The sequence below is a fragment of the Oryctolagus cuniculus genome, chromosome 4 (genome assembly GCF_964237555.1).
Source record: "Oryctolagus cuniculus chromosome 4, mOryCun1.1, whole genome shotgun sequence".
Classification (NCBI taxonomy): Eukaryota; Metazoa; Chordata; class Mammalia; order Lagomorpha; family Leporidae; genus Oryctolagus; species Oryctolagus cuniculus.
The window spans coordinates 96746096-96770904 of NC_091435.1; the positions used below are offsets into that span (position 1 = coordinate 96746096).

A 24809-nucleotide genomic window follows, 5' to 3' on the forward strand; every position below is an offset into this window, starting at 1 on the left:
CATACCTTCCCCCTCTGCTTTTGGTATTTATCCAGTTAACTTCTCACCTCTCAGGAGGCAACAGGGTTTCAGTTCTTCCAGAGCTCTCCCTGATACTCTAGGTCCAGGCTAAGTTTCCCTCTCTGCCTGTCTCAGTCACAATTCAGTTGTGACAGATCTATGACAATGTATTTACTTCTCTGTTTTTCCTACAATCCATGTATTTTGAGAATAAACAACATATTTTATATGACTCTCTGTTCCAAATGGCTAGATAGGAGACCATATATGTTTGTGAAGAAAGGGATATATAAACTAAAGCAATCAAAGGTATGGAATTCCTGGCTCTACCTAAGTTTTTCATAAACATTTTTAGAAAGACACTTCCTGAAAGTCTATAAATTGAAATCCTATTAACTTACATGTCTATAGAAGAAAACATATTCTACCAAAAAGACTTAGTATCTTCAAAATATGGTATACAACTGATGGAAGACCTCTGTCTCTCCCTCCCTGCCTCCCTCTTGCTCTCTCTCTGTTTCTGAATCTCTAACTCTGCCTTTCAAATAAAAAAATAAATCTTAAAAAAACCACAAAAAATGGTATAAATTTCACACAGCCAAGTGCTATAGTCTGTCCCCTCCAAAATGCATGCTGAAACTTAAGCTCTGTAATGGTGGTATTAAGAAGTAGGGCACTGGCCGGCACTGCGGCTCACTAGGCTAATCCTCCGCCTTGCGGCACCGGCACACCGGGTTCTAGTCCCGGTCGGGGCGCTGGATTCTGTCCCGTTTGCCCCTCTTCCAGGTCAGCTCTCTGCTGTGGCCAGGGAGTGCAGTGGAAGATGGCCCAAGTGCTTGGGCCCTGCACCCCATGGAAGACCAGGAAAAGCACCTGACTCCTGGCTCCTGCCATCGGATCAGCGCGGTGCGCTGGCTGCAGCGCACTGGCTGCGGCGGCCATTGGAGGGTGAACCAACAGCAAAGGAAGACCTTTCTCTCTGTCTCTCTCTCTCACTGTCCACTCTGCCTGTCAAAAAAAAAAAAAAAAAAAAAAAAAAAAAAAAAAAAAAAAGTAGGGCATTGAAGTTGGTGCTGTGGCTTAGCAGGCTAAGCCTCTGCCTGCAGTGCCAGCATCCCATATGGGTGCCAGTTCATGTCCCAGCTGCTCCAATTCTGATCCAGCTCCCTGCTTATGGAAGATGGCCCAAGTGCTTGGCCCCTGCACCCATGTGGGAGACCTGGAAGAAGTTCCTGGCTCCTGGCTTTGAATTGGCCCAGCTCCAGCCACTGCGGCCATCTGAGGAGTGAACCAGCAAGTGGAAGTCCTTTCTCTCTGTCTCTCCTTCTCTTTGCCTGTAATTCCAGCTCTCAAAGAAATATATATATATTTTAAAGAAGTGGGGCCTTTTGGGAAGTGATGATCGTAAGGGCTCTGCCCTCACGAGTGGATCACTGCTCTAGGACGCAGCATTCCTGGAGGCAACAACAAGGCACCCTCTTGAAAGCAGGCAGCAGCCCTCATCAGGTAACCTGCTGGTGCCTTGATCCTGGATTTCTCAGCCTCCAGGAGTGTGGAAAAAACAAGCAAACTCTCGTCTTTATAAATTACCTGGTTTCAGGTATTTTTCCATAGTGCACAAATGGACTAAGAAAGCAAGCCTTAAATCTACTTTGAGTATAGTCTTCACTTTAATATATAAACTTACGTTATTTATTTGTTGGAGGGGGAGGGGGAGGGGAGAGGAAGGGGAAGAGAGATGGGGAGGGAGGAGAATGAAAGAGCAAGCTTCCATCTACCAGTTCATTCCCCAAATGCCTGAAAAAGCTGGGGCTGTACCAGAACTGAAGCTGGGAACTGGGAATCCAGGTCTGCCACATGGGTAGCTGGAGCCCAGTTATTTAAACTGTCACTGCTGCCTCCCAGGGTCTGCATTAACAGGAAACCAGGAGTCAAACTCAGACACTCTGATGCCAAACACCGACACCTTAACTGGCATCTTAACTTCTAGGCTAAATGTCCACCTAGGTTCTTTACTTTGTAACTTTTGCACAAAAAAGGAAAGGAACAATACTAATCATTGTAACATATTCATGAAAAGCACTTATATTTGAAGACTTAAAGATATATGCTAAAATACAAATAGTATCTATAAATGCTTATAATTATTAAGCATTTAATATTTTTATTAAATGCATAAATGTATCTATAACTTTTAGTATTTTTAAGGATATATATTTATAATCAGAAAAAAAAAAGGAAATGAAATTTCAACAAACTTTTATTGACTAGGTTGAAATCATAGTAATAATTGAGTACAACTCCTAATAGAAGTCTACTAATGAGAATAACATCTTTTTGGGTGGGGAATAATATTTCACTTCATTAGAGTTCGAAGTTAATGTTCCCTACCTACCTACCATCAACATTAATTGTAAACATTTCCTTGTTAGCACTGATTCATCTGTAAGGAGATTTTAATTTTAATACAACAGAACTGTATATATGATCTAGATGTTAAATTCATTCTTGAAAATGTCTTTCCAAGCAGGTAGGCCAGCTAAAATATCACCATATAATAAACATAATAGTTTGCCTCCTAGATCAATAATAAAATCATCTCCACTTCACTGTTTCTTAAAATTGTGATATTGTAAGCCCATTCTTCTTTTCTTGTTTTGACATGATGGTCATACACTGACAATAAAGGGTACAACATGGTACTATACAGCATCCCCCACATCAAGTTCTATGAGGGCACTTTAAGATGTTCATGGAAGGCAGAATTAAAAATTCACAAAGGTTTTGAAATCCGTGCACAGCTTTTTTCTTCATACACATTTTCCAAGAATTTTCTAAAGGCCCCCTAACTGCGGCACTGTGATTTGCAGCGGACCAAGCAGCAGTGTGAGGTATGGGAGAGCACTTCAGAGGTCTCTGCAGCAACTAGTCAGCTCTGCTGTTGGAAGAGAAAATCAGTCATTTGACACCATGTAACAAATCAAAGTGGCTGCACTCCAATCTACTCTACAGACACTGACATTTGAATTTCATTTAGTTTTCATGTCATGAAATTGTATTCTTTTTTGGATTCTTTTGTATCCATAAAAAAAAAAAAATGTAAAAACCACTTGACCCTGTCAAGAGCAAGCAGTGGCAATGGGACACAGTTTGCTGATCCCTGACCTGAATGATGTAGATACCTATATTCTTACCTTCTGGCAAGCTGCCTTAATTGTTCAGCACATTCGCTGTCTGATTTCTGGTTTGTAAGTTCAAGGATGTTCATGGTTCTATGAAAATGTCCACATGATAAACTCACACTAACAGCTGTTTCATGTTTATCTCCAGTAAGTACCCATACTTTGATGCCAGCCATTCTCAATGCTTCAATAGTTTCTCGAACTTTATCTTGCAGTCTGAAAATAATAGGAAGAAAACTGGTAGCAGAAAATACTCTTCTAACTCACTATGTAAGTATAAATCAGACAGTATATGTGAGGTAAATTTTGGAGTCCTTGACATAGGAATGCAATAGCATAGCAATGTAACTGGAATTTTCTTCCATTACAGAAGAATCAGGAATAATCAGATTAGTAACGATCTGGCTAATACAAAATTAAATCTACAAATTTGTATTTTAAGAGTGTATCTTCAAAGGTGATTTTGACAAGATCAATTTATGTGGTCTTCACAGAATCCTAGTTTATTATTAGGAAATCTAAGTTTCAAATCTCTCTCTTTTTCTAAGAAAATTTCTCTAATCACTCATAGTTCAAAAATCACACTGGAAAACAAAGGACTATACAATTTCAGGTAAGTCTCAGAAATCTCATGAGAACTAAAAAGTTAATGAAAATTAAAATGTAGATTTAAAAATCTAAAAACACCCTTAGATCTAGGGAGTACAGGAAAACAAAACAGTCCTGATTTGTAGGATTCAGCTTAATACAAGAAACTGTGAAACAGTCATTGAGATAGATGCTGGGGAACACAGACAAAGAACGAACATGCTTCCATGAATTCACGGGCTAACAGAGAAAAAAAATCTCTAAACAAACAGTCGTAATTCAGTGCTGTAACAGCAGAAATAACTATGAAACATGGAGACTTCACAAAGAGATTTTTAAACTGTTAGGTGTCAGGAAAGATCTTGCCGTAGTGGGGCTAACATTTGAGCTCTAGGTTATGAACAGGTATTCGTAGATGGAAAGGGAGGACTCATCCAGGCAGAAGGCACAGCCTTGCCTTGGAACAAAGGTACAAAGCAAATGTTTTAACTACAGTTGGTGTGCAGTGGAGAACAACTGACAGCATGGCATCATTCAAATGAAAAGCAGGAGCGGGCAGCGGTGAGAGGGAGGCTGGAGAATGACACAAGTGCTTCAAATCTTTGTATAGTATATACAGGAGTAGTCCAAAAACTCAAGTCTACAGGGAAAACCATGGAGAGCTGGTTTCTTTCCTCTCTTTCAGATATGTGGCTGGAATGAAACTGTAGTGACTGGGAAAAAAATCAAGGCTTTAAGTCTCTATTTTGATTTTAAATATATTAAGTTATTACAGGATGTTAATCAGTGAATGCATTTCACACATTAGAAACATTTGGCTAGAAAAATTTTTGCAGAAAAAATGATACTTGCCTGTCTTCCACTGCTGTAGCTCCAAGTAATATCAGGTCTTTCTCTATATAATGGAAGACATCTGCCAATTTCTCTTCCCGCTGCTGCAGGGCAGTCCTGGCTTCAAACAGGCGTCTATCTATCACTTCATATTCTTTTGATGTAAACTGTCTATATGCTACACACAGAGTTCTTAGCCCTTTCTACAACAAACCAAAAACATTAAAGATAAATGTTGAATACAAATAACTAATGGAAAAATAAGAGGTTTTTTCATACTATTTGTTGAATTCTTAACATAGTTAAACATATGTGTATAAAGTCAATTGAAAATAGATCTCAGTGAAAAATAAGAGTGGGAATAAGAGAGGGAGGAGGAAAAGGGGTGGGAGTACGAGGGGTAAGAAGAGGGTAGGCACTGTGGGAGGAATCACCATGTTCCTAAGGCTGAAATTATGAAGTATATGAAGTTTGTAACTGTAAAGCTGTATAGTTCTGCATACATTCCTATAGACTCACTTCTAAGGGTACAGTTTTTAAACCGTAAGACCCAAAATCCCCTTAAGCTGGGTGGTAAAAATATCATCTTACATGTTAAAGTGATCATATGGATAGGATTAAGTGTCTGGTAATAATAACATATAGAATTTAAAAGGAATGAATGCTCCAACATGGAAAACAGTCTACACAACAGACTCAAAGAATGACAATCGCTTTAAGCAGCACTCTGACCTCAGAATCAGCCCTTAAAGCATTCTGGTCTGGCTGAAAAGCCCACGAGAACATTTCAGGCACGGAAAGCCAAGACACTGTGGCAAAAAATGTCTTACATGAAGGACCTCGGTGGGTGAGACCTCAGTGGAAAGAAGGGGTCGTCAAAGAAGGAGGTACTTTTCTCTGAAGGGAGGAGAGAACTTCCACTTTGCTTATGGCCTTGTCTAAATACTGACAGAGTCTGTGGATTCAAAAGGCTTCCATAGCCTAGGCAGTTCATGTCAATGTCAAGAGCCTTGGGGGATCACTGATGGCATACATAAGAGTGTTAACTGTTAAATTAACAACAGGAGTCACTGTGCACTAACTTCCCATGAAGGAGCTCTGTTCTCAAAAGAGTTGTATTATAATTATGTCTAAGTGTTCACAAAAGATGTATCATTCTTGGGTGCTTCTTTGAAGTTAATTAAGTTTCTAAAAAAAAAGAAGTGAAATTAATTTCAAGATGCAATGACTTTGAACAGCTCTTGTTTGGACTATTGAGGAACAGTTTTGTTTTTTTTCCCCCCATGAAAACTGTTGAACTCTTTACTTAGTATAGAGTTGGTCTTCTGTGTATAAAGTTAATTGGAAATGGATCTTAGTGAAGAGTGGAACTGGAAATAGGAAAGAGAGGAGGGGGTAGGATGGGAGTGTGGGTGGGATGGCAGGTATGGTGGGAAGAATCACTATATTCCTAAAGTTGTACTTATGAAATGCGTGAAGTTTGTATTCCTTAAATAAAAGGTTTCTTTAGCGAAAAAAACAGAAGCAATGATAGAAGGAACATAGGAAACATCTATATATACAAACAGTCCAGCTCTCTAGGAATAAAAATGCATTATGCATCAAAACAGATCTATTTTCAATTAACTTTATACCCAAAAGATTAACCCTATACTAAGTTGATTCACAACAAGTACTTCTGGAATATCAATATGCGCCAGCACTGTTTTACATATTAAAATGATGGTAACATAGAACAATGTCTGTGTTCTCTTGGATGGGACAGTGTGGTAGATAAATTAGAGCATAAACAATCAGGAAACAAAAAAATGGCGAAAAATAAACTATAAACTAGTAAAAGAAGAAGGTGAACAGAGATGAATATGGGGCACACATTAACAGAAAATAAGGCATCCTGAGGTCCAAGACTAAAGGAGAGTTGCTCAGTGATTTTCCTGCTCACATGAATTACAGCTCTTTGTTTTTGTAAGATTCATCTATATCTTTCATTTTTAAAATAAGCCCTCTTATTTAAATATAATTGAGACATAATTCACATTCTATAAAATATTCCCCTTGAAAGAGTGCATACATACCCAAGGGTTTTCAGTATATTCAGAGTTGTGCAATTATTATCACTAAGTCCAGAACATTTCAGCAACCTCAAAAGGAAAGTCCCATCCAGCTGCTTGCAACCACTAATGCACTTTCTCATTCTATGAATTTGCCTATTCTAAATATTTTTTTAAAGATTTTATTTATTTAATTGAGAGACAGAGTGACAGACAGAGGGAGAGGAGTGCCGGGACTAGAACATGCGTCCATATGGGATGCTGGTGCTGCAGGCAGAAGATTAAGCTACTGCGCCATGGTGCCAGCCCAAATTCTAGATATTTTTAAGCAATGGAATAGGTGACCTTTTGTGACTTGCTTCTTTCATTCAGGATAATCTTTTTGAGGTTCATCCATGTTGTGAAATATATCAGTATTCTACTCCTTTAAACACCCCAAAATGTTCCATTATATAGATATACTAAATCTTATCCATTCATAAGTAGATATTTGCATTTTCCCATATTTAGGCTATAGCAATATACAGCTTGTAAAATTAATGTACAAGTTTTTAATTCTCTTGTGTGTATACTTAGAAGTCGAATTGCTGGGTCATATAATAAGTCTATGTTTATCTTCTGAGCAATTGTCTAATTATTTTCCAAAGTAGCTCTACCATTTATAATCCCATCATCAATGTATGAGGATTCTAGTTTCTCTACATCCTCAGTATTCGCATATATTCTTTTTTTTTTCTTTCTTTTTTTTTTTGACAGGCAGAGAGGACAGTGAGAAGGAGAGACAGAGAGAAAGGTCTTCCTTTGCTGTTGGTTCACCCTCCAATGGCCGCCGCAGCTGGCGCGCTGCAGCCGGTGCATCACGCTGATCCGAAGGCAGGAGCCAGGTACTTATCCTGGTCTCCCATGGGGTGCAGGGCCCAAGCATTTGGGCCATCCCCCACTGCCCTCCCTGGCCATAGCAGAGAGCTGGCCTGGAAGAGGGGCAACCGGGACAGAATCCGGCGCCCCGACCGGGACTAGAACCCGGTGTGCCAGCGCCGCAGGTGGAGGATTAGCCTAGTGAGCCGCGGTGCTGGCCGCATATATTCTTTTAATAGTCTCTCTCCACACACTTTTTTTTTTCCCTTTAAAGATTGATTTATTTGAAAGTCAGAGTTACAGAAACAAAGGGAGACAGAGAGAGAGAGAGCAAGCGAGTGAGCTTCCATCCACTGGTTCACTCCCCAAATGGCCACATTGACCAGGGCTGTGCCAGACTCTAGTCAGGAACCTGAAGTGTCTTCCAGGTCTCCTATGTAGGTGCAGGGACCCAAACAGTAGGGCCATCTTCTGCTACTTTCCTAGGCACAGTAGCAGGGTGCTGGATTTAAAGTTGAACAGATGGGTCTCAAACCAACACCGATACAGGATGCTGGTGCTGCAGATGATGGCTTTATCTGCTATGCCACAATGCTGGCCCCAGTAACTCCCTTTTTTAATAGTGTTCTTCGAAGTTGTTCTTAAAACCAAAAGTACCCTTATTCTAATAGATTTGAAGAGAAGATACATTTTAGCAGGTTAAGTCACTGTTACAGTATAACAGAATGGCAGAATTTCCATAATTTTTAATAAATTATTAATTAAAAACTCAGACTTTTCATGAATATATTCTTTTTGGAGTTTTTTAAAATACAGAATTTATACTCACCAAAGCAAATTCATCTACATGAATTCTTGTTTTTTCTATTTCTCCACCTATACACTTGGGGAGAATAGATGACTCGGCTCCTTTAGCAAACAGAAATCTCTCACCTAAAAAGAAAAGAAAACAAGTTATCAAGCTTTTATTACTAGATAAATAAAACTCTGTGAAAGTTCATATTGGTTACCTGATGGTGCTTGAACAATTACACTCATTCTCCTACGATCTGAATCAAATTCTAGAACATGAAGCAGTTTGTACCTAATGGAAAAAATAATAAACATAAAAAATTTACTTTTTTCAATTATTCTAAGTGCAAATTTGGAAAGGGCCCATATTAAAGATACAAATGGCTAATCTAGAACAAGAAATTTATCTCAAGCATATTTCATGTTAATTTATTAATAACACTACATAGAAATAGAAGGAATTAACATCAATTGAGTACTTACCACAGGCCATATACATTATGTACCTTCTGTCATTTAATACCTATGAGAAGAAGGTCTTACCTCTTCTTTACAGAGGAAGATTACTAAACTCAGAAAGGTTAAAATTTGCTTAACATCAAGTAAGCTTGAGAGTGGTAGATCAGGGACTGGAATCCAGACCTGCACAGGTCCCTGTTTTTCTCACTTTTAAGAAAGGTGACTGGAGGGCCATGTTATGTAGCAGATAAAGCTGCCGCCCATATGGGCACCGGTTTGAAGCCTGGCTGTTCCACTTCCAATCCAGCTCCCTGCTAATACACCTGGGAAGGCAGCAGAGGATGGCCCAAGAACTTGGGCCCCTGCACCCATGTGGGAGACCCAGATGAAGCTCCTGGCTCCTGGTTGTGGCCTGACCCAGCCCCAGCCATTGAAGCTATTTGTGGAGTGAACCAGCAGATGGAAAATCCCTCTCTCACTCTCTGTCTCTTCTCTTCTCTAACTCTGAATTTCAAATAAATAAATCTTGGGGCCAGTGCTGTGGCACAGTAGACTAAGCCTCTGCCTGCGCTGCCACCATCCCATATGGGTGCCGGTTCGAGTCCTGGCTGCTCCATTTGTGACCCAGCTCCCTGTTAATGTGCCTTGGAAAGCAGTGGAAGTTGGCCCAAGTCCTTGGGCCCTTGTACCCACGTAGGAGACCAGGAAGAAGTCTCTGGCCCTCGCTTCGGATTGGCCCAGCTCTGGCCATTGCGGCCATATGAGGAGTGAACCAGCAGGTGGAGGACTTCGTTCTCTGTATCTCCCTCTCTGTGTCTGTGACCCTGCCTCTCAATAAATAAATAAATCTTTATAAAAAAAGACACCTGGTTATGTATGTACAGTGGGGAACAAATGTCCCTCTAGTGAGTCGTAAAATAATTTGTGTGGATAGGTACATGTAGCTTGGAAAATATTGCAGATGAATCATATATAAATAATTATGTACATATAGAATGCTTTACACATCTCAAAGAAAATTACTGAACTGAATAATATGTTGATGGAATGAGCTAGACAGGCTGCCACATGATAAAAGCTGAAGAATAGGCCTAATTAGTATGAAAAGGCATTGTGGAAAAGCACAGCTGGATGGGGCTGGCGCTGTGGCACAGCGGGTTAAAGTCCCAGCCTGCAGTGCCGGCATCCCACATGGGCATCAGTTTGAGTCCTGGCTGCTCTACTTCTGATCCAGCTCTCTGATAACACACCTGGGAAAGCAGCACAGGATGGCACAAATCCTTGGGCTGCTGCACCCATGTGGGAGACCTGGAAGAAGCTCCTGGCTCCTGGCTTCAGATTGGCTCAGCTCTGGCTATTGAAGACATTTGGGGAGTGAACCAAAGGATGGAAGACTTTTCTCTCTCTGTTTCTACCTCTCTCTATACTGTAACTCTTTCAAATAAATAAATCTTAAAAAAGAAAGAAAGAAGAAAGAAAAACACAACTGGAGTTGAGATATCAGAATTGATAAAACAATGAAAGGTATAAGTACAGTAAGCATGGACTAATTTCTCAACGAGTGCAAAGATTAAATTAGGAAATATGAGGAAATTTTTCTTTATTTAGCAGAAATCCATGAAACTCAACTCTAAGAATGTCTAAAAATAAACATCTGGGTGCCAGCGCCATGGCTCACTAGGCTAATCCTCTGCCTTGCGGCGCCGGCACACCGGGTTCTAGTCCCGGTCGGGGCGCTGGATTCTGTCCCGGTTGCCCCTCTTCCAGGCCAGCTCTCTGCTGTGGCCAGGGAGTGCAGTGGAGGATGGCCCAGGTGCTTGGGCCCTGCACCCCATGGGAGACCAGGATAAGTACCTGGCTCCTGCCATTGGATCAGCGTGATGCGCCGGCCACAGCACGCTGGCTGTGGCGGCCATTGGAGGGTGAACCAACGGCAAAGGAAGACCTTTCTCTCTGTTTCTCTCTCTCACTGTCCACTCTGCCTGTCAAAAAAATAAAACAACAAAAAAAACAACAAAAAAAAAACAAAAAAACATCTGGGTAAATTCTGAAATCAATAAGCTGAAATACAGATGAAAAAGTCATAGCAGAATATTGTTATAAATGTGATGAGATTCACAGCAATACTGACATCATTCTAGTGCCAGAGGTCAATAAACTTTTTCTGTAAAAGGCCAGATAGTAAATATCTTAGGCTGTGCAGGCAACCTATGTTCTCTGTCAAATATCCTGTTTTTTTTTTTTTTTTTAAACATCCTTTAAACATGGAGCATCATCTTTGAGTTGTACAAAAGCAGATCATAGGTCAGATTTTGCCAATAGGCCATAATTTCCTGATCTCTGTTCGTACTATATATTTAATATAGAGAATAATACGAAAAAAATTTACCTTTCCAGTTTTCCAAGTATTTTAACTTCCATAGTTTCTTCAGTATTGCCCACAAAAACAATGCCAATTCTGGTGATTGAAAGAAGAAATGTAAAATTTAAGGGTTTATATCCATACTCATTCAATACACAATTATAACATAGCTAGAACAGAAATATGTAAAAAGTTCAAAATGTATTCCAAAACCCCTTCTTATGCAAACTATATCATTCCCTTGAAGAACTCAGAGGATCACAATGGACCCATAATGATTCACATGCCAGTATTTCTCAGGTTTTATTACATAGAGTGGACAGTACCAGATTTTTAAGAGCTCTTTAAAAAATCATTTAGGACCAGCACTGTGTGTAGTAGGCTAAGCCTCCACCAGCAGTGCCGGCATCCTACATGGGTGCCAGTTTGTGTCCTGGCAGCTCCACTTCTGATCCAGCTCTCTGCTATGGCCTGGGAAAGCAGAAGAAGATGGTCCAAGTGCTTGGGCCCCTGCACCCGCACGGGGGACCAGGAAGAAGCTACTGGCTCCTGGCTTTGGATGGGCCCAGCTCTGGCCATTGTGGCCATTTGGGGATGAACCAGCAGATGGAAGACCTCTCTGTCTTTCCCTCTCTGTAACTCTATCTCTCAGAGAAATAAATAACAATCTTAAAAAAATCACTTAATAAAATGACAAAATTGATGACATACTTCAAGTTCTCATTTAAAATTCAGTTAAAATTCATTTCTATCTTAATTTATTATGAATTTGACAGCTTACAAGTATGTATTTATGTTTGAAAAGTTCATGTGAGAATTCTCCAACATTCTAATGTTTAATTAAAAGGTATTTTTCTTAATATTTGGGGAGAAGACTAGTTACCGTGCGGCAGCTTCCACCAGGGCCTTTTCGTCTGGTGAAGACGCATAGTACTCCAACTGCGACGGTGCCAGGCTGGACTGCCAGGGACCATCACCAATGCCATCAGTTTGAACACTGCTAATCTGTACAGTGTGACAGAGACTGACTGCTTTAAAGAAGAGATCGTGTTCTTTAATCTATAGAAACATAACAGACATAATAGACAAATGAGACAGAATTCTAAGAGCTAGAACAAGAACACTATGAACCTGATTGCCCAAATAAACAGCTGGTTGCTTGACTTCAAAGTCACTGACTTAGGACTTTTCAATACACATGTATCTTTTTAGGAAGCATAAACAAAACTGTAAATAAAAGGGAACACTGTTGCCAAAAAAGTGAGGTCTCAAAAAGCATATTAAATAACTGTAAGCTCCATTTCTCAGTAAGTCTTTTTCACCTGAAGGCAGTACTGCTTTTCTTAGCTCAGTTCTATTTAAATACCCAGAGAGCTAAGGCAGACACATATTAAGAAAAAAGCTAAACTGTGCTCTAACCACATATCTAGGATTATATTTTATAGCACTGACTCAAAAGATACACATTTCAAATAAATAATTCCTTGCTCTGCTAACACAAATATTTTTTCTTACCAATCATTAACTATTGAAGAAAAAAATTATTTCACATGAAGCTCTTATTTATTAATTAAAAAACTGCTTACTAGTTCAGTATCATTTTCAGGACTGGTTCTGAAAGAGGAACTGCTTGTAAGATGGGATAAACTGTTAACATGGGATAAACTACTCAGATAAGACAAATTTCCTTCTGAAGAATCTGGTGTCGGTCCTTCGGGTACAAGTCTACCATTGATTTCTTGGTATTTCATGCCATGAATTGAACATTCTCGAAACTGCATCTCATTTTCTGTCAGCGTACCCGTTTTATCTGTAAACACATATTCCACCTAGAGAGACCAAAAACAAAACAAAAAAAAATAGAACTTCTGTGTTCATAGCCTTAAATTAAACAACCAAAGCCTTGTCCTTTTTCTCCTGAAGTCAAGTTCACCTAGTAACATCTCATAATTCTTATAATCGAAGCACAACTAAATAATAAAGATGCTAAAGAAACAAAACAGGCAACATAAAATATTTTAAGTTTACTTACACTCTGAAGTTTTTAGTATATTTAGATATATGTTCACCTCTAGAGCTGACTGAGAATGTCATGTCAGAACTTTATTTCTACTTCATGGCTAAGGTGCTTTTTAAGTAGTAGGACTCAGGCATTATCTTTGAAGTAAGGGTGAAAGAGATGCTGAATAACCTAGAATGTAAAAAGGTTCCTGGGCCAGGACAGAACTGGAAATAATGCATGCCAATGATAGCAACACAGAATTTCGAGGTGAGAAGTTGCCTAAGACAGACAAGAACTTGAAACTAAGGGCAACAAACAAATTCAGTGAAAAAATAAAGGCTTTAAAGAAAAGAGCACATTCCAAAAGCAGATAGGACAAATTATTTTAACCATTTGGAAATTAATTCTAGAAAATCCTAAAAGAAGAGGAATCCATGAAGAAAAGGATGCAACAATCAAGTCTTGATACAACCAGGATTACAGTGAGGATTTGACTACTGTGATGATGATGACTTCAGAAAGAGTTATTTAAAAAGGGTATAGACATCACAAGGAAAAAACAATAAACAATAAACTCCTTACAAATGTAGATGCAAGTCAAATCCAGGAACATATAAAAAGGATTATCTACCATGGATATGTGAGATTTATTCCAGGAATGCAAGACTGATTCAACATAAAAATCAATGTAATCCTCCATATTAATACAATAGCACTTTCATTACCCTATTAACAAAACAACCATCTCAAAAGTTGTAGAAAGGGGCCGGCGCTGTGGCACAATAGTTTAACACCCTGCCTGAGGCGCTGGCATCCCATATGGGCTCCGGTTCGAGACCTGGCTACTCCACTTTCGATCTAGCTTTCTGCTATGGCCTGGGAAAGCAGTGGACAGTGGCTCAAGTCCTTGGGCCCCTGCATCCATGTGGGAGATCCAGGGGAGACATGGCTCCTGGCTTTGGATCTTGGCAGCTCTGGCCGTTGCAGCCATCTGGGAAGTAAACCAGCAAATGGAAGACCTCTCTCTCTCTGCCTCTCTCTCTGTGTAACTCTTTCAAATAAATAAATAAATCTTTAAAAAAAAGTTGCAGAAAAAGCATCTGACAAAATCCAGCATACTTTATGATAAAAATACTCAACAAATTAGGTATAGAAGGGAACTTCCTCAATCTGACAGAAGATTCCTATAAAACACCGAACACCTACAGCTAACATAATATTTAATGAGGAGAGTCTGCACTTGATCTTAGCAAAAAGGCTGAGAAGCGATAATGGGGAGAGTCTGAAAATTACCCTTTGAAAATCAGGAATAGATGTCTATTGCTCACTATTTTTATTCAATACTATATCAAGGGTTCCAGTCAGGGCAATTAGACAAGGAAAAAAAAATGAAAGTCATCCTAATTTTAAAAGAAATGTTAAACTATCTCCATTTGCATGATTTTATAGATTGAAAAATTCCCCCGAATCCACTCAAAATTATTAACACTAATAAAATAAATTTAGCAAGATTCCAGGATAAAAGATCAATATACAAAAAGAAAGGCAAGAGGTAAAGTCAGAGGCCAGCACTGTGGCATAGTGGGTGAAGCCGCCACCTACGACATCAGCATTCCATATGTGTCCCAGTTGGTGTCCCTGTGGCTCCACTTAATTGCCTGGGAAAAGTAGAGGAAGATGGCCCAAGTGCTGGCCACCCATGTGAGAGACCTAAGTGAGCATCCCGGCCCAGCACTGGCCATCTGGGGAGAGAATCACCAGATGGAATCTCTCTCTCTCTCTCTCTCTGTAACTCTGATCTTCAAATAATCTTTTTTTTATTTTTATTTTATTTTTTTTTATTTTTAATTTTTATTTTTTTATTTTTGACAGGCAGAGTGGACAGTGAGAGAGAGCGACAGAGAGAAAGGTCTTCCTTTTGCCGTTGGTTCACCCTCCAATGGCTGCCGCTGCAGCCGGCGCACCGCGCTGATCCGATGGCAGGAGCCAGGAGCCAGGTGCTTTTCCTGGTCTCCCATGGGGTGCAGGGCCCAAGCACCTGGGCCATCCTCCACTGCACTCCCTGGCCATAGCAGAGAGCTGGCCTGGAAGAGAGGCAACCGGGACAGAATCCGGCGCCCCAACCGGGACTAGAACCCGGTGTGCCGGCGCCGCAAGGTGGAGGATTAGCCTATTGAGCCACGGCGCCGGCCCCAAATAATCTTTTAAAAAAAGTTTTTATTTAAAAAGAGGTAAAGCTGGAAAAATATTGTTTTGATCTAGAAATAAAACTAATTAAGAAGCTGTATTTCAAGTTTTATATTTTCTAGTAAAAATACATCCGAGATGTAGAAATTCTGCTATATAAATTAATAGCAAAAGCTCTCACTATATTCTTCCCATTGCTAAGTGTTTGAACTCATTTAACCTTCTCAACAACTCCATGAAGTAGATATGATTTATTTTAGAACAGAGGAAGCTAAAGAAGAATAAATTAAGTTATAAGAAGTCACAGCATGGCTGGCGCCGCGGCTCACTTGGCTAATCCTCCACCTGTGGTGCCAGCACCCGGGGTTCTAGTCCCGGTTGGGGCACCGGATTCTGTCCCTATTGCTCCTCTTCCAGTCCAGCTCTTTGCTGTGGCCCGGGAGTACAGTGGAGGATGGCCCAGGCGCTTGGGCCCTGCACCCACACGGGAGACCAGGAGGAAGCACCTGTCTCCTGGCTTCAGATCGGCGCAGTGCACAGGCCATAGCAGCCATTTGGGGGGTGAACCAACGGAAGGAAGACCTTTCTCTCTGTCTCTCTCTCTCTCTCAGTGTCTAACTCTGCCTGTCCAAAAAAAAAAAAAAAAAAAAGTCACAGCTAGTAAATGGTGACCCTAGAAATAAAAGATAAAACATTTTAACTTTGCTATTTGATACTATAGATTGCCCAATATAAGTAACAAATGTGCAAGTGGAATTTTAAGGTGGATAGAAAAATATACCACTTACCTATACAAGTCAATTAAAAATATTTTAGATCAGGAAGATGAGAAATGAGGGATAAAGAAACTATTATGACATAAAATACATCAGCAGTGAAACAGAAGGTAACATTCCAGGGACAATAAGAATAGAGACACACCTCTTAGTCATGGAGTAATCTTTCAGAAAAAGATTAGGGGCCAGCATTGTGGTGCAGAGGGTTAAGCATCACCTGTGAAACCACATTCTGTCATTACAGTGCCAGTTTGAGTCTTGGCTGCCCTGCTTCTGGTCCAGCTCCCTGCTGATGCTCCTGGGAAGGCAGCTGAGGATGGCCCAAGGAGTTGGGCCTTTGACATCCATGTGGGAGACTCAACATGGAGCGCAGGTTTCTGTCTTGGCCTAGACCAGTCCTAGAGGTTGCAGCCATCTGGGGAGTGAACCAGTAGATGGAAGACCTCTCTCTCTCTCATTTTCTAATTTCCTTTCAAATAGTAAATAAATAAATAAATCTAACAAAAAAAAGAAGAGATTTGAGAGTAGGAATGAATAAAATATATTAACTTTGATTTTAAGTTGAACCTTTTAATTTCAGTGATAAAGAGGTCATTTTATAACCCCCCCACACTTTTTTTTTTTTTAATATTTATTAATTTACTTGAGATAGGGAGAGACAGAGAGGTCTCGCACCTGCTGGTTCACTCTCCAAATGGCTGTAGTGGGACAGAGCTGGGCAGATCCAAAGCCAGGAGCTAGGAACTTCTTCCAGGTCTTCCAAATGGGTTCAGGGGCCCAAACTCTTGAGCCATCTTCTACTGCTTCCCCAGGCCTTAGCAGGGAGCTGGACCAGAAGAGGAGCAGCCGGGACATGAACTGGAGCGGATATAGGATGACAGTGCTGCAGGTAGACTTAACTTACTATGCCACAGCACTAGCCTCATTTTGTACCTTCATAAGCGTAGTTTCTTAGATAACAAAAAATCGAAAGAACACAGCAGAGTGTAAAATAAAGAAAAGTTCATTAGTATAAAAACAGAGTAAGAGGTCATAAACATATATGAAATACTTGCAATCATAGAAGTAAAAACAGAGGCTGAGATAATTGGTATTAAAATGTAATCACTCAAAGTATCTTTCAAGGTAGACATGGGTATGCACACAGAGTGAGAAAAGACAATTCAACTATGAAGGAATGATGGGAGAGAAGTGGGATAGAAAAGACTGGAAAAAACATTTGTTCAGAGAAGCAGTAAAAATGGGTTATGTTTTTAGGTCTTGAAGAACTGTGATGAATTAATATTTAGCATAAAGTATTTAAAATCTCCTAAATGCTACTAAAAATAAATGGAGTAGCTTCTGGTTAAAATTGGCAGGTCAAGCACATGCAATTTTATCTGTTTCCTCTTGAAGCTTCACCACAATGAGAGTACAGAAATAAAAAGGAACAAAAATAAAGGTAAAAGATCCAACATGATAGGGAAGATTTGAGAAGAATTTTGAAGATGAGAAGAAGGTGAATGAAAAGTAACTGATCAGGGCTGGCGCTATGGCATAGCAGGTAAGGCAGCAACCTGCAGCGCTGGCATCCCATAAAGGCACTGGTTTGGGTCCAGGCTGCTCCACTTCCAATCTAGCTCTCTGCTGTGGCCTGAGAAAGCAGTAGAAGATGGCCCAAATCCTTGGGCTCCTGTACCCGTGTCGGAGACCCAGAAGAGGCCCCTTGCTCCTGGCTTCGGGTCAATGCAGTTCCAGTTGTTGGAGCCATCTGGGAAGTAAACCAGCAGAAGGAAGACCTCTCTCTCTCTCTCTCTCTGCCTCTGCTTCTGCCTCTCTGTAACTCTGCCTTCAAATATTTGAAAGGCAGAGTTACAGAGAGAGGTAGAGACAGAGAGGTCTTCCATCTGCTGGTTCACTCCCCAAATGTCTGCAATGGCTGGAGCTGCGCTGATCTGAAGCCAGGAGCTGGGAGCTTCCTCCGGGGTTCCCATATGGGTGCAGGGGCCCAAGGACTTGAGCCACCCTCTACTGCTCTCCCAGGCTACAGCAAAGAGCTGGATCGAAAGAGGAGCAGCTGGGACTAGAACAGGCAACCATATGGGATGCCGGCGCTTCAGGTCAGGGCTTTAACCTGCTGCGCCACAGCACTGGCCCCAATAAATAAATCTTTTAAAAAAAATAGTAACTGATCTAGCAGAGCTTAGAATCTGAGAGCTAAACAATGTAGAAATGTAGCCTCTGAAACTCTCAAGAAGTAGATACACCAGGCACCCCTGAATGTGAGAGTACAGAATGGGGCTGACAATAGGAGGAACCGAGAGGAGTTTAGATCCCGAACTCCTGGGACAGGCACTATGGTGCAGCAGGTGAAGCCACTGCTTGGGACAATCACTTCCCACACTGCAGAGCTGGTGCAGGTGCTGACTCTGTGAATGTGTCCTTCGAGGCATCAGATGGTAGCTTGAGGACCTGGGTCCCTGCTGCTCACATGGGAGACTGCATGGAGTTCTGGGCTCCTGGCTCTGGGCTGGCCTAACCCTAGCTCTTGCAGGCATTTGGGGAGTGAACCAGTGGATAACACAGCGCTCTCCTTTTCTCTCTCTCTTTGCCTCTCAAATACACACTTAACATTTTTTTCTAATTAAAAACAACTGGTAATCAGAATGGTACTGTATTTCTGAAAAGCAACACTGAAAGCTAGAAGACAATGGAGAAATATCTTCAAAATTTTGAGAAGAAATGATTTTCTATCTGGAATGCAATACCCAGGTCACTTACAAATCAAACGTGAAAAGAGAATAAGGTTATTTTCAGGCAAGCCAAGTCTCACACATCCCTTATCAGATTGACTGTTAGAAGATGTGCTGCATCAAAATAAGAGAATAAGCCACAGGCAGGAAGTCACAGCACGCAGCAAACAGGAGACAGGCAGAGGAATTTCCAGGGTGGTAGTAGCGGGAAGTCCTGAGTGACAGCTGAGAAGCTGGCCCAGAGAAAAGTTCAAATGGGGCAGAAAGATTAAAGTCTACAAAAGAACTGCTGAAAGGGAAAGAGAGAAGGAGGGAGGGAGGGAAAGAAGAGCAGGGGAGACGGAGGAAAGCCTACATTTCCTGATGTGTTTGAACATGTAGAGATGCTGCAAATCTGTCAGAGACTTATCTGTGGCACGTGGAAATTAAACAAATGAAAAACAGACCACTTAACTCTAGGGAAAACAAAACATGTTAAGAACAAAAATGTAATTATAGGTCATACATGAATAACTTTAACAATGCCAATAAATAAATATTTATAAATCTCAAATTTTGCTATGAAGAGGCAAAAAGGGAGTATGTATTTGGGTTTGTCTTTCTATTTCAAAGCAGATGATATCTACAAATTGAAAAGTCCAAAAAGAGTACCAGATAGAAATATAGTGGTGAATAATGGAAGAAACAACTTAGGATTTAAAAATGGGAAATAAGAATTAGGGGTACAGCAGAGTTGCTTTTTCTCTATTAACTTTGTAATATTTTCTGTTACATTAATCCTCATACACATATTGCTTTGATAAAAATAAAAATTAGAAAAAAAATTAGGATTATTTTCACCTGTCCAAGCTCTTCATTCAGATCAGAAGTATTGACTTGAGCTTTCTGATCTGATTCTTCATGATAAAGATCAAGATCCCAGCCAATAAAAAATGATCCAAGAAATTTCTGCATTTCGACTGTCACATATAATGAAATTGGGATGATGAAATTGTAGAGTACCAAAAAGGCAAGGAAGTCTGAAATAAATCTCAGAATCTAGGAAAAAAGAAATGGTTGTCTGATAAGAGAAAATGCCTGAGAATTTCTTCAGCATCATTGAAGAAAATCATTAGAAAATTTCATGTCTAAATAGACCATCAACTATATTCTGAGGTAGAACAATATTACGAATTGAAATTCATTGATTGAATTGGCTTTTTGAAACTACATTTTCTCCGGATATCTTACTATTCATTAGAATCTTGATCAAAGTAAAGGAATAAATGGTTAAACTCAAATAATTTAATTTGCTATTTTTCAGATGTTAAAGTCACCTGGTATGACTAAAACTACTTTTCACCACATTCTAATTATAAGCTCTGTAGTGTACTTATCTATTCTACTCCTACCCTTCAAAGTCACTGGTAACTAAAACTAGTATAACTTTAGAAAAAGTATACAACAATTGCTAGGCTAAAGTGTTAGAAATTACAGCTCTTAGAACGGATTATGCAAGAATGGCCTACTTCAACAGTATAGCAGCAGCACACTCTAACATGTATTCTGTGAAAGACAGAGTAGGTAATTGTGAAAGATACTGAAAATAGGAGCCTGTGATCATCTGTTTTGTGGTCTCCTGAGATTCAAATCTGTCTTCCAATATACATATTTTAACTGAAAGTGAAATTTGGAGAAGAATTATTTACCATAATTAGAATAAATTTTCTTGGTAGTCTGTTTAAAATTTTGTATGACCTAATTTGTATATTATTTCATACCATGAGGATTGATAATAGTGACTTTTTAAATTATTCACACAGAATGGAAAATAACATACTCTAATTCACTTACAGTATCATAAATAGAATAGAAAACTGAATCTGTAGTACTGAAGTGGAATGGAATTATAGAAAGACCTTTTAATTATGCAAGTCCTGGTGCTGGCGCTGTGGCGTGGTGGGCTAAGCCTCCACCTGCAGCACTGGCATCCCATACGGGCCCCGGTTCATGCTCATCTTCCAATCCAGCTCCCTGCTTATGGCCTGGGAGAGCAGTGGAAGACAGCCCAAGCGCTTAGGTCCCTGCACCCATATGAGAGACCCAGAAGAAGCTCTTGGCTCCTGGATTTGGATCGGCCCAGCACCAGCTGCTGTGGTCATTTGGGGAGTGAACCAGCAGATGGAAGACCTCTCTCTCTGTTTTTCCCTTTCTCTGTCTATAACTCTGCTTCTCAAATAAATAAATAAATAAATCTAAAAAAAAAAAAAAGGTTATTCAAGTCATGTCATAAGGAACCCAGCTGCTAACTCCCTAAACTTCAAAAGAGCACACCACTACAAACATGGTGGTCACTCTTCATTTGCAATGCCATTTTGTCACCCTTTAGTACTAATACTCTTAGGAAACTACAGTGGTCCTTCCTATCAGAAGAGACTACCAAAAAGCATTAATTGTGCTAAAGAATAAAGTTTCATTTACAGCCGAGTTAAGACCACCACAAAATACCTTACTACTATTTCTTTGATGTTCTGTTTTTTGGTTATACCAAGGCTCATCCCATTTTTCTTCAGCTTGCCATGTATATTTCAAGATAGTACTGATGATGGCTTCAGAAATAAGGATTATAAGATAAATGATCAAAAATGTATTCATTGACCTGAAGTAAGAAAAAGAGAATATAAAACATATCAATTATGTGTTACTATAATCATGTGCTTAGAAATAGATATTAAAATATAAGAAATTAACAAAGATATTAAAATACATATTACTGTAGTAGTTTCAAAGAATATAGTCACTATTTTTAACATATGACCATCTAGCAGAATTTATTTATCAGCAAAAAAAAAAAAGAACCAATATACAAGTGTATTCATGGCTTTTGCTTGTTTCTATTTGGATTACTGTGTTACTGTTGAGTTTGAGAATTCTTAATTCTACTATTTCTAAATATAAGGTCTTTGGGAGATTTGTGGTCTGCAAATATTTCCCCTTGTTGGTAGCTTGCCTTTTTAAAAATAGTTTTAGGGTTTTCTCTTTAGACTTTTTTTTAAAGATTCATTTTTATTTACTTAAAAGGTAGAATAACAGAGAGAGGGAGAGACAGAGAAGACAGAGATCATCTAACCACGAGTTCACTGTCCCAAATGCCCACAACAACCAAGGCTGGACCAGGCTGAAGCCTAAAGCCAGGAACTCTTATGGGTCCTCAGTGTGGGCAGCAGGAATGCAAGTACTTGGGCCATCATCTGCTGCCTCCCAGGCACATTAGCAGGAGGTAGTAAGTATGGATACCAATTGTTCTGGTACCATTTGTTGAAAAGATCATCTTTTCTCATTGTACTGCTTTTGTGCATCGCCAAAAATCAACAGAGTATATTTGTAGTAGTCTATTTTTGGTTCTCTATTTTATTACACTGATATCTGTAGCTATTTCTCCACTAGTACTTCTCTGTCTTGATTTCCACAGCTACACTCTAAGCCTTAACATTAGACAAGGGGCAAGCATTATGGTGTAGGAGGTTGAACTGCCACTTGGGATACTGGTATCCAATATCAGGGTGCTGTTTCATGTCCTAGCTGCTCTAGTTCCAAACCAGCTACCTGCTAATGTGCCTGGAAAACAGCTGATAATGGCTCAAGTACTTGAGTCCCTGTACCCATGTGAAAGACCTGGATGGAGTGCCTGGCTCCTGGTTTTAGTCTGGCCAAGCCCAGACTATTGGGGCAATTTGGGGAGTGACCCAGCTGATAGAATCTCTCTCTCTCTCTCTTTCAAACAAGTCTTAAAAAAAAACAAAAACAAACAAAAAAAAACACCCAAATACAAAGCACCAGATAGCAATTCCTCTCATTTCATTTTCATTTTCAAGACTCTTAGTTGGGGCTGGCATTGTGATACAGCAAGTTAAGCTGCCATCTGCAATGTTGGCATTCCATACTGGTATCAGTTCAAGTCTCAGCTGCTCCATTTCTAATACAGCTCCTTGCTAATGCAACTGAGAAAGCAGAGGAAGATGGTACTAGTCTTTGAGCCCCTACCCTGATATGGGAGACCTAGATGGAGTTCCAGGCTCCTGGCTTGGCCTGGCTCAGCCCTGGCAATTGTGGCCATTTGGAGGTGGACCAGAAGATGGAAGATCACTCTGTCTCTCTCTCTTTCTGTAATGCTGCCTTTCAAATAAAACAAGAACAACTCCTGGCTATGTTAATTCCTTTGTCTTTCTATGTAAAAATTCAGAATAAGTTAATTTATCACTACAAAAAAATATAGCTGGAATTTGCTAGGAACTACATAAAACCTATTAATTACTTTTGAGAGAATTGGTGTCTTTACTATATTGAGTCTTTCAATCCATAAACACGGTATATTGTCCCATTTATTTAGATCTGATTTCTTTCAGTGTGTTATAATTTACAACATAGAGATTTGTATTTTGTTAGCTGTATACTTAGGTTTTTCTTTTTTGCTGGGGCAAATGTAAATGGTATTGTGTTTTAAATTTTGGTTTCTGTCTGTGATTGCTTTTTCTGTTCTAATCTAAGTACTGAATGCTATAAATTTATTCTGCAGCACTGCTTTGACTGCAGTCAATATGCTCTATTATCATGAACTTCTAGGTATTCAAAAATTTTTTCCACTTCTGTTGCAAGTTTTCCCATATGTTCATTTAAATATTATTTTAGGCCCTATACTATATTTATAGTATCTGCTTTAAAGTTCTCATCTCCTAATTTCAAGATTTAGATGATTCTGGAGATAGTTGCTACTAAGTGCCTTTTATCTTTAAGTATGAATTACATTTTTCACATGTCTGCTTTTTTTTCTCTGTATTTATTTTTATTTATTTGAAAGCAGAGTTATAGAAACACAAAGGGAGAGAAAGAAAGAGGTCTTCCATCTGCTGGTTCACTCTCCAAAAGGCTCAATGGCCGGGCCGGGGCTGGGTCAGGCCAAAGTCAGGAGCCAAGAGCTACTTCTGGGTTTCCCACGATGGGGCGGGGGGTGGGAGAAGGTCCCAAGCACTTGTGCTGTCCTGCATTGCTCTTCCCAGGCACATCAGCAGGGAACTGGATCGGAAATGGGCCAGCCGAGACTTGAACCTGTGCCCATACAGGATGCTGGTGCTGCAGGTGGTGGCTTCACCTTCCTCCCTCCCTCCTCCCTCCTTTCCTTCTTCCCTCTCCCCCTCCCTCCCTTCTTTCCTTCCTTCCCTTCCTTGTGGAGGCATGGAGAGAGACCATACAGGGGAAGGGGGAGAAGGATAGATAGAGGGGACATTCCTATCTGCTGGTTTACTCCCCAAATATCCACAATGAGCAAGACTGGAAAGACCAAAGACAGAAGGCAGGAATTCAATCCCAGCTTCCCATGTGGGTGGCAGAAACCCACTCACTTGGGCCATCACCTGCTACCTTCTAGGATCTGCACTGGTGGCAAGCTAGAACTGGGAGTGAAGTGGGGAACTGAACTAATCAGCCACTCTGATAAGGGACGTGGGCATCTCTGAGGCCAAATGCCCATCTCTTGCTTATGTTTAATTGCATATTAGATTTTGCATGTTTTAAAAACTTTGTTATATATTTTTATTTATATGAAAGACTCAGCAATACACACACACACACACACACACACAGGAGATAAAGAAGAGAGATTTTCCACCTGTTGATTTACTTTCCACATGTCTGCTAACACCTGGAGCTGGGCCGGGCTGAAGCCAGGAACATGGAACTCAATCTGGTTTACCATATGGGTGGTAGTGACCCAAAACTACTTGAGCCATCACCTACTGCCTCTCAGGGTATGCAAGAGAAGGAAGCTGGAATTGCAAGCAGGGTGCAGACTCAAGCCCCAGCCACTATGAGATGTGAGAGCCTCAAGCAGTATTTCAACAGCTGCTCCAATGGACTTTATAAATAATAGGTTGCATAGAATCTGTGTTCTTTTATGCTTCTCAGAAAAGTAATGATTTTTATTCCAGGAAGCTCAAACTTTATGGGGCTCAAA

General features: G+C 40.1%; 1 protein-coding gene across 8 annotated transcripts in view; it reads right to left on the reverse strand.

The window, feature by feature from the left end:
* The window catches only part of ATP11B (ATPase phospholipid transporting 11B (putative)), a 112505-nt gene that overhangs the window by 38359 nt on the left and 49337 nt on the right, over positions 1-24809 (reverse strand). For 7 of the 8 annotated variants that reach the window (XR_011388037.1, XR_011388036.1, XR_011388038.1 and 4 more), the window contains 9 exons: positions 21308-21458; positions 19661-19858; positions 12710-12952; positions 12007-12182; positions 11151-11219; positions 8521-8594; positions 8340-8443; positions 4623-4804; positions 3195-3398 (listed from right to left, as the gene is read on the reverse strand). Coding sequence is in view for 5 of the 8 variants with exons in the window: in XM_008266558.4 (XP_008264780.2) it covers positions 3195-3398; positions 4623-4804; positions 8340-8443; positions 8521-8594; positions 11151-11219; positions 12007-12182; positions 12710-12952; positions 19661-19858; positions 21308-21458 (1401 nt within the window). In the remaining 3 variants the exon portion in view is untranslated. The remainder of the gene's footprint in view (positions 1-3194; positions 3399-4622; positions 4805-8339; positions 8444-8520; positions 8595-11150; positions 11220-12006; positions 12183-12709; positions 12953-19660; positions 19859-21307; positions 21459-24809) is intronic. The other variant, XM_070072460.1, reaches the window with a different exon arrangement.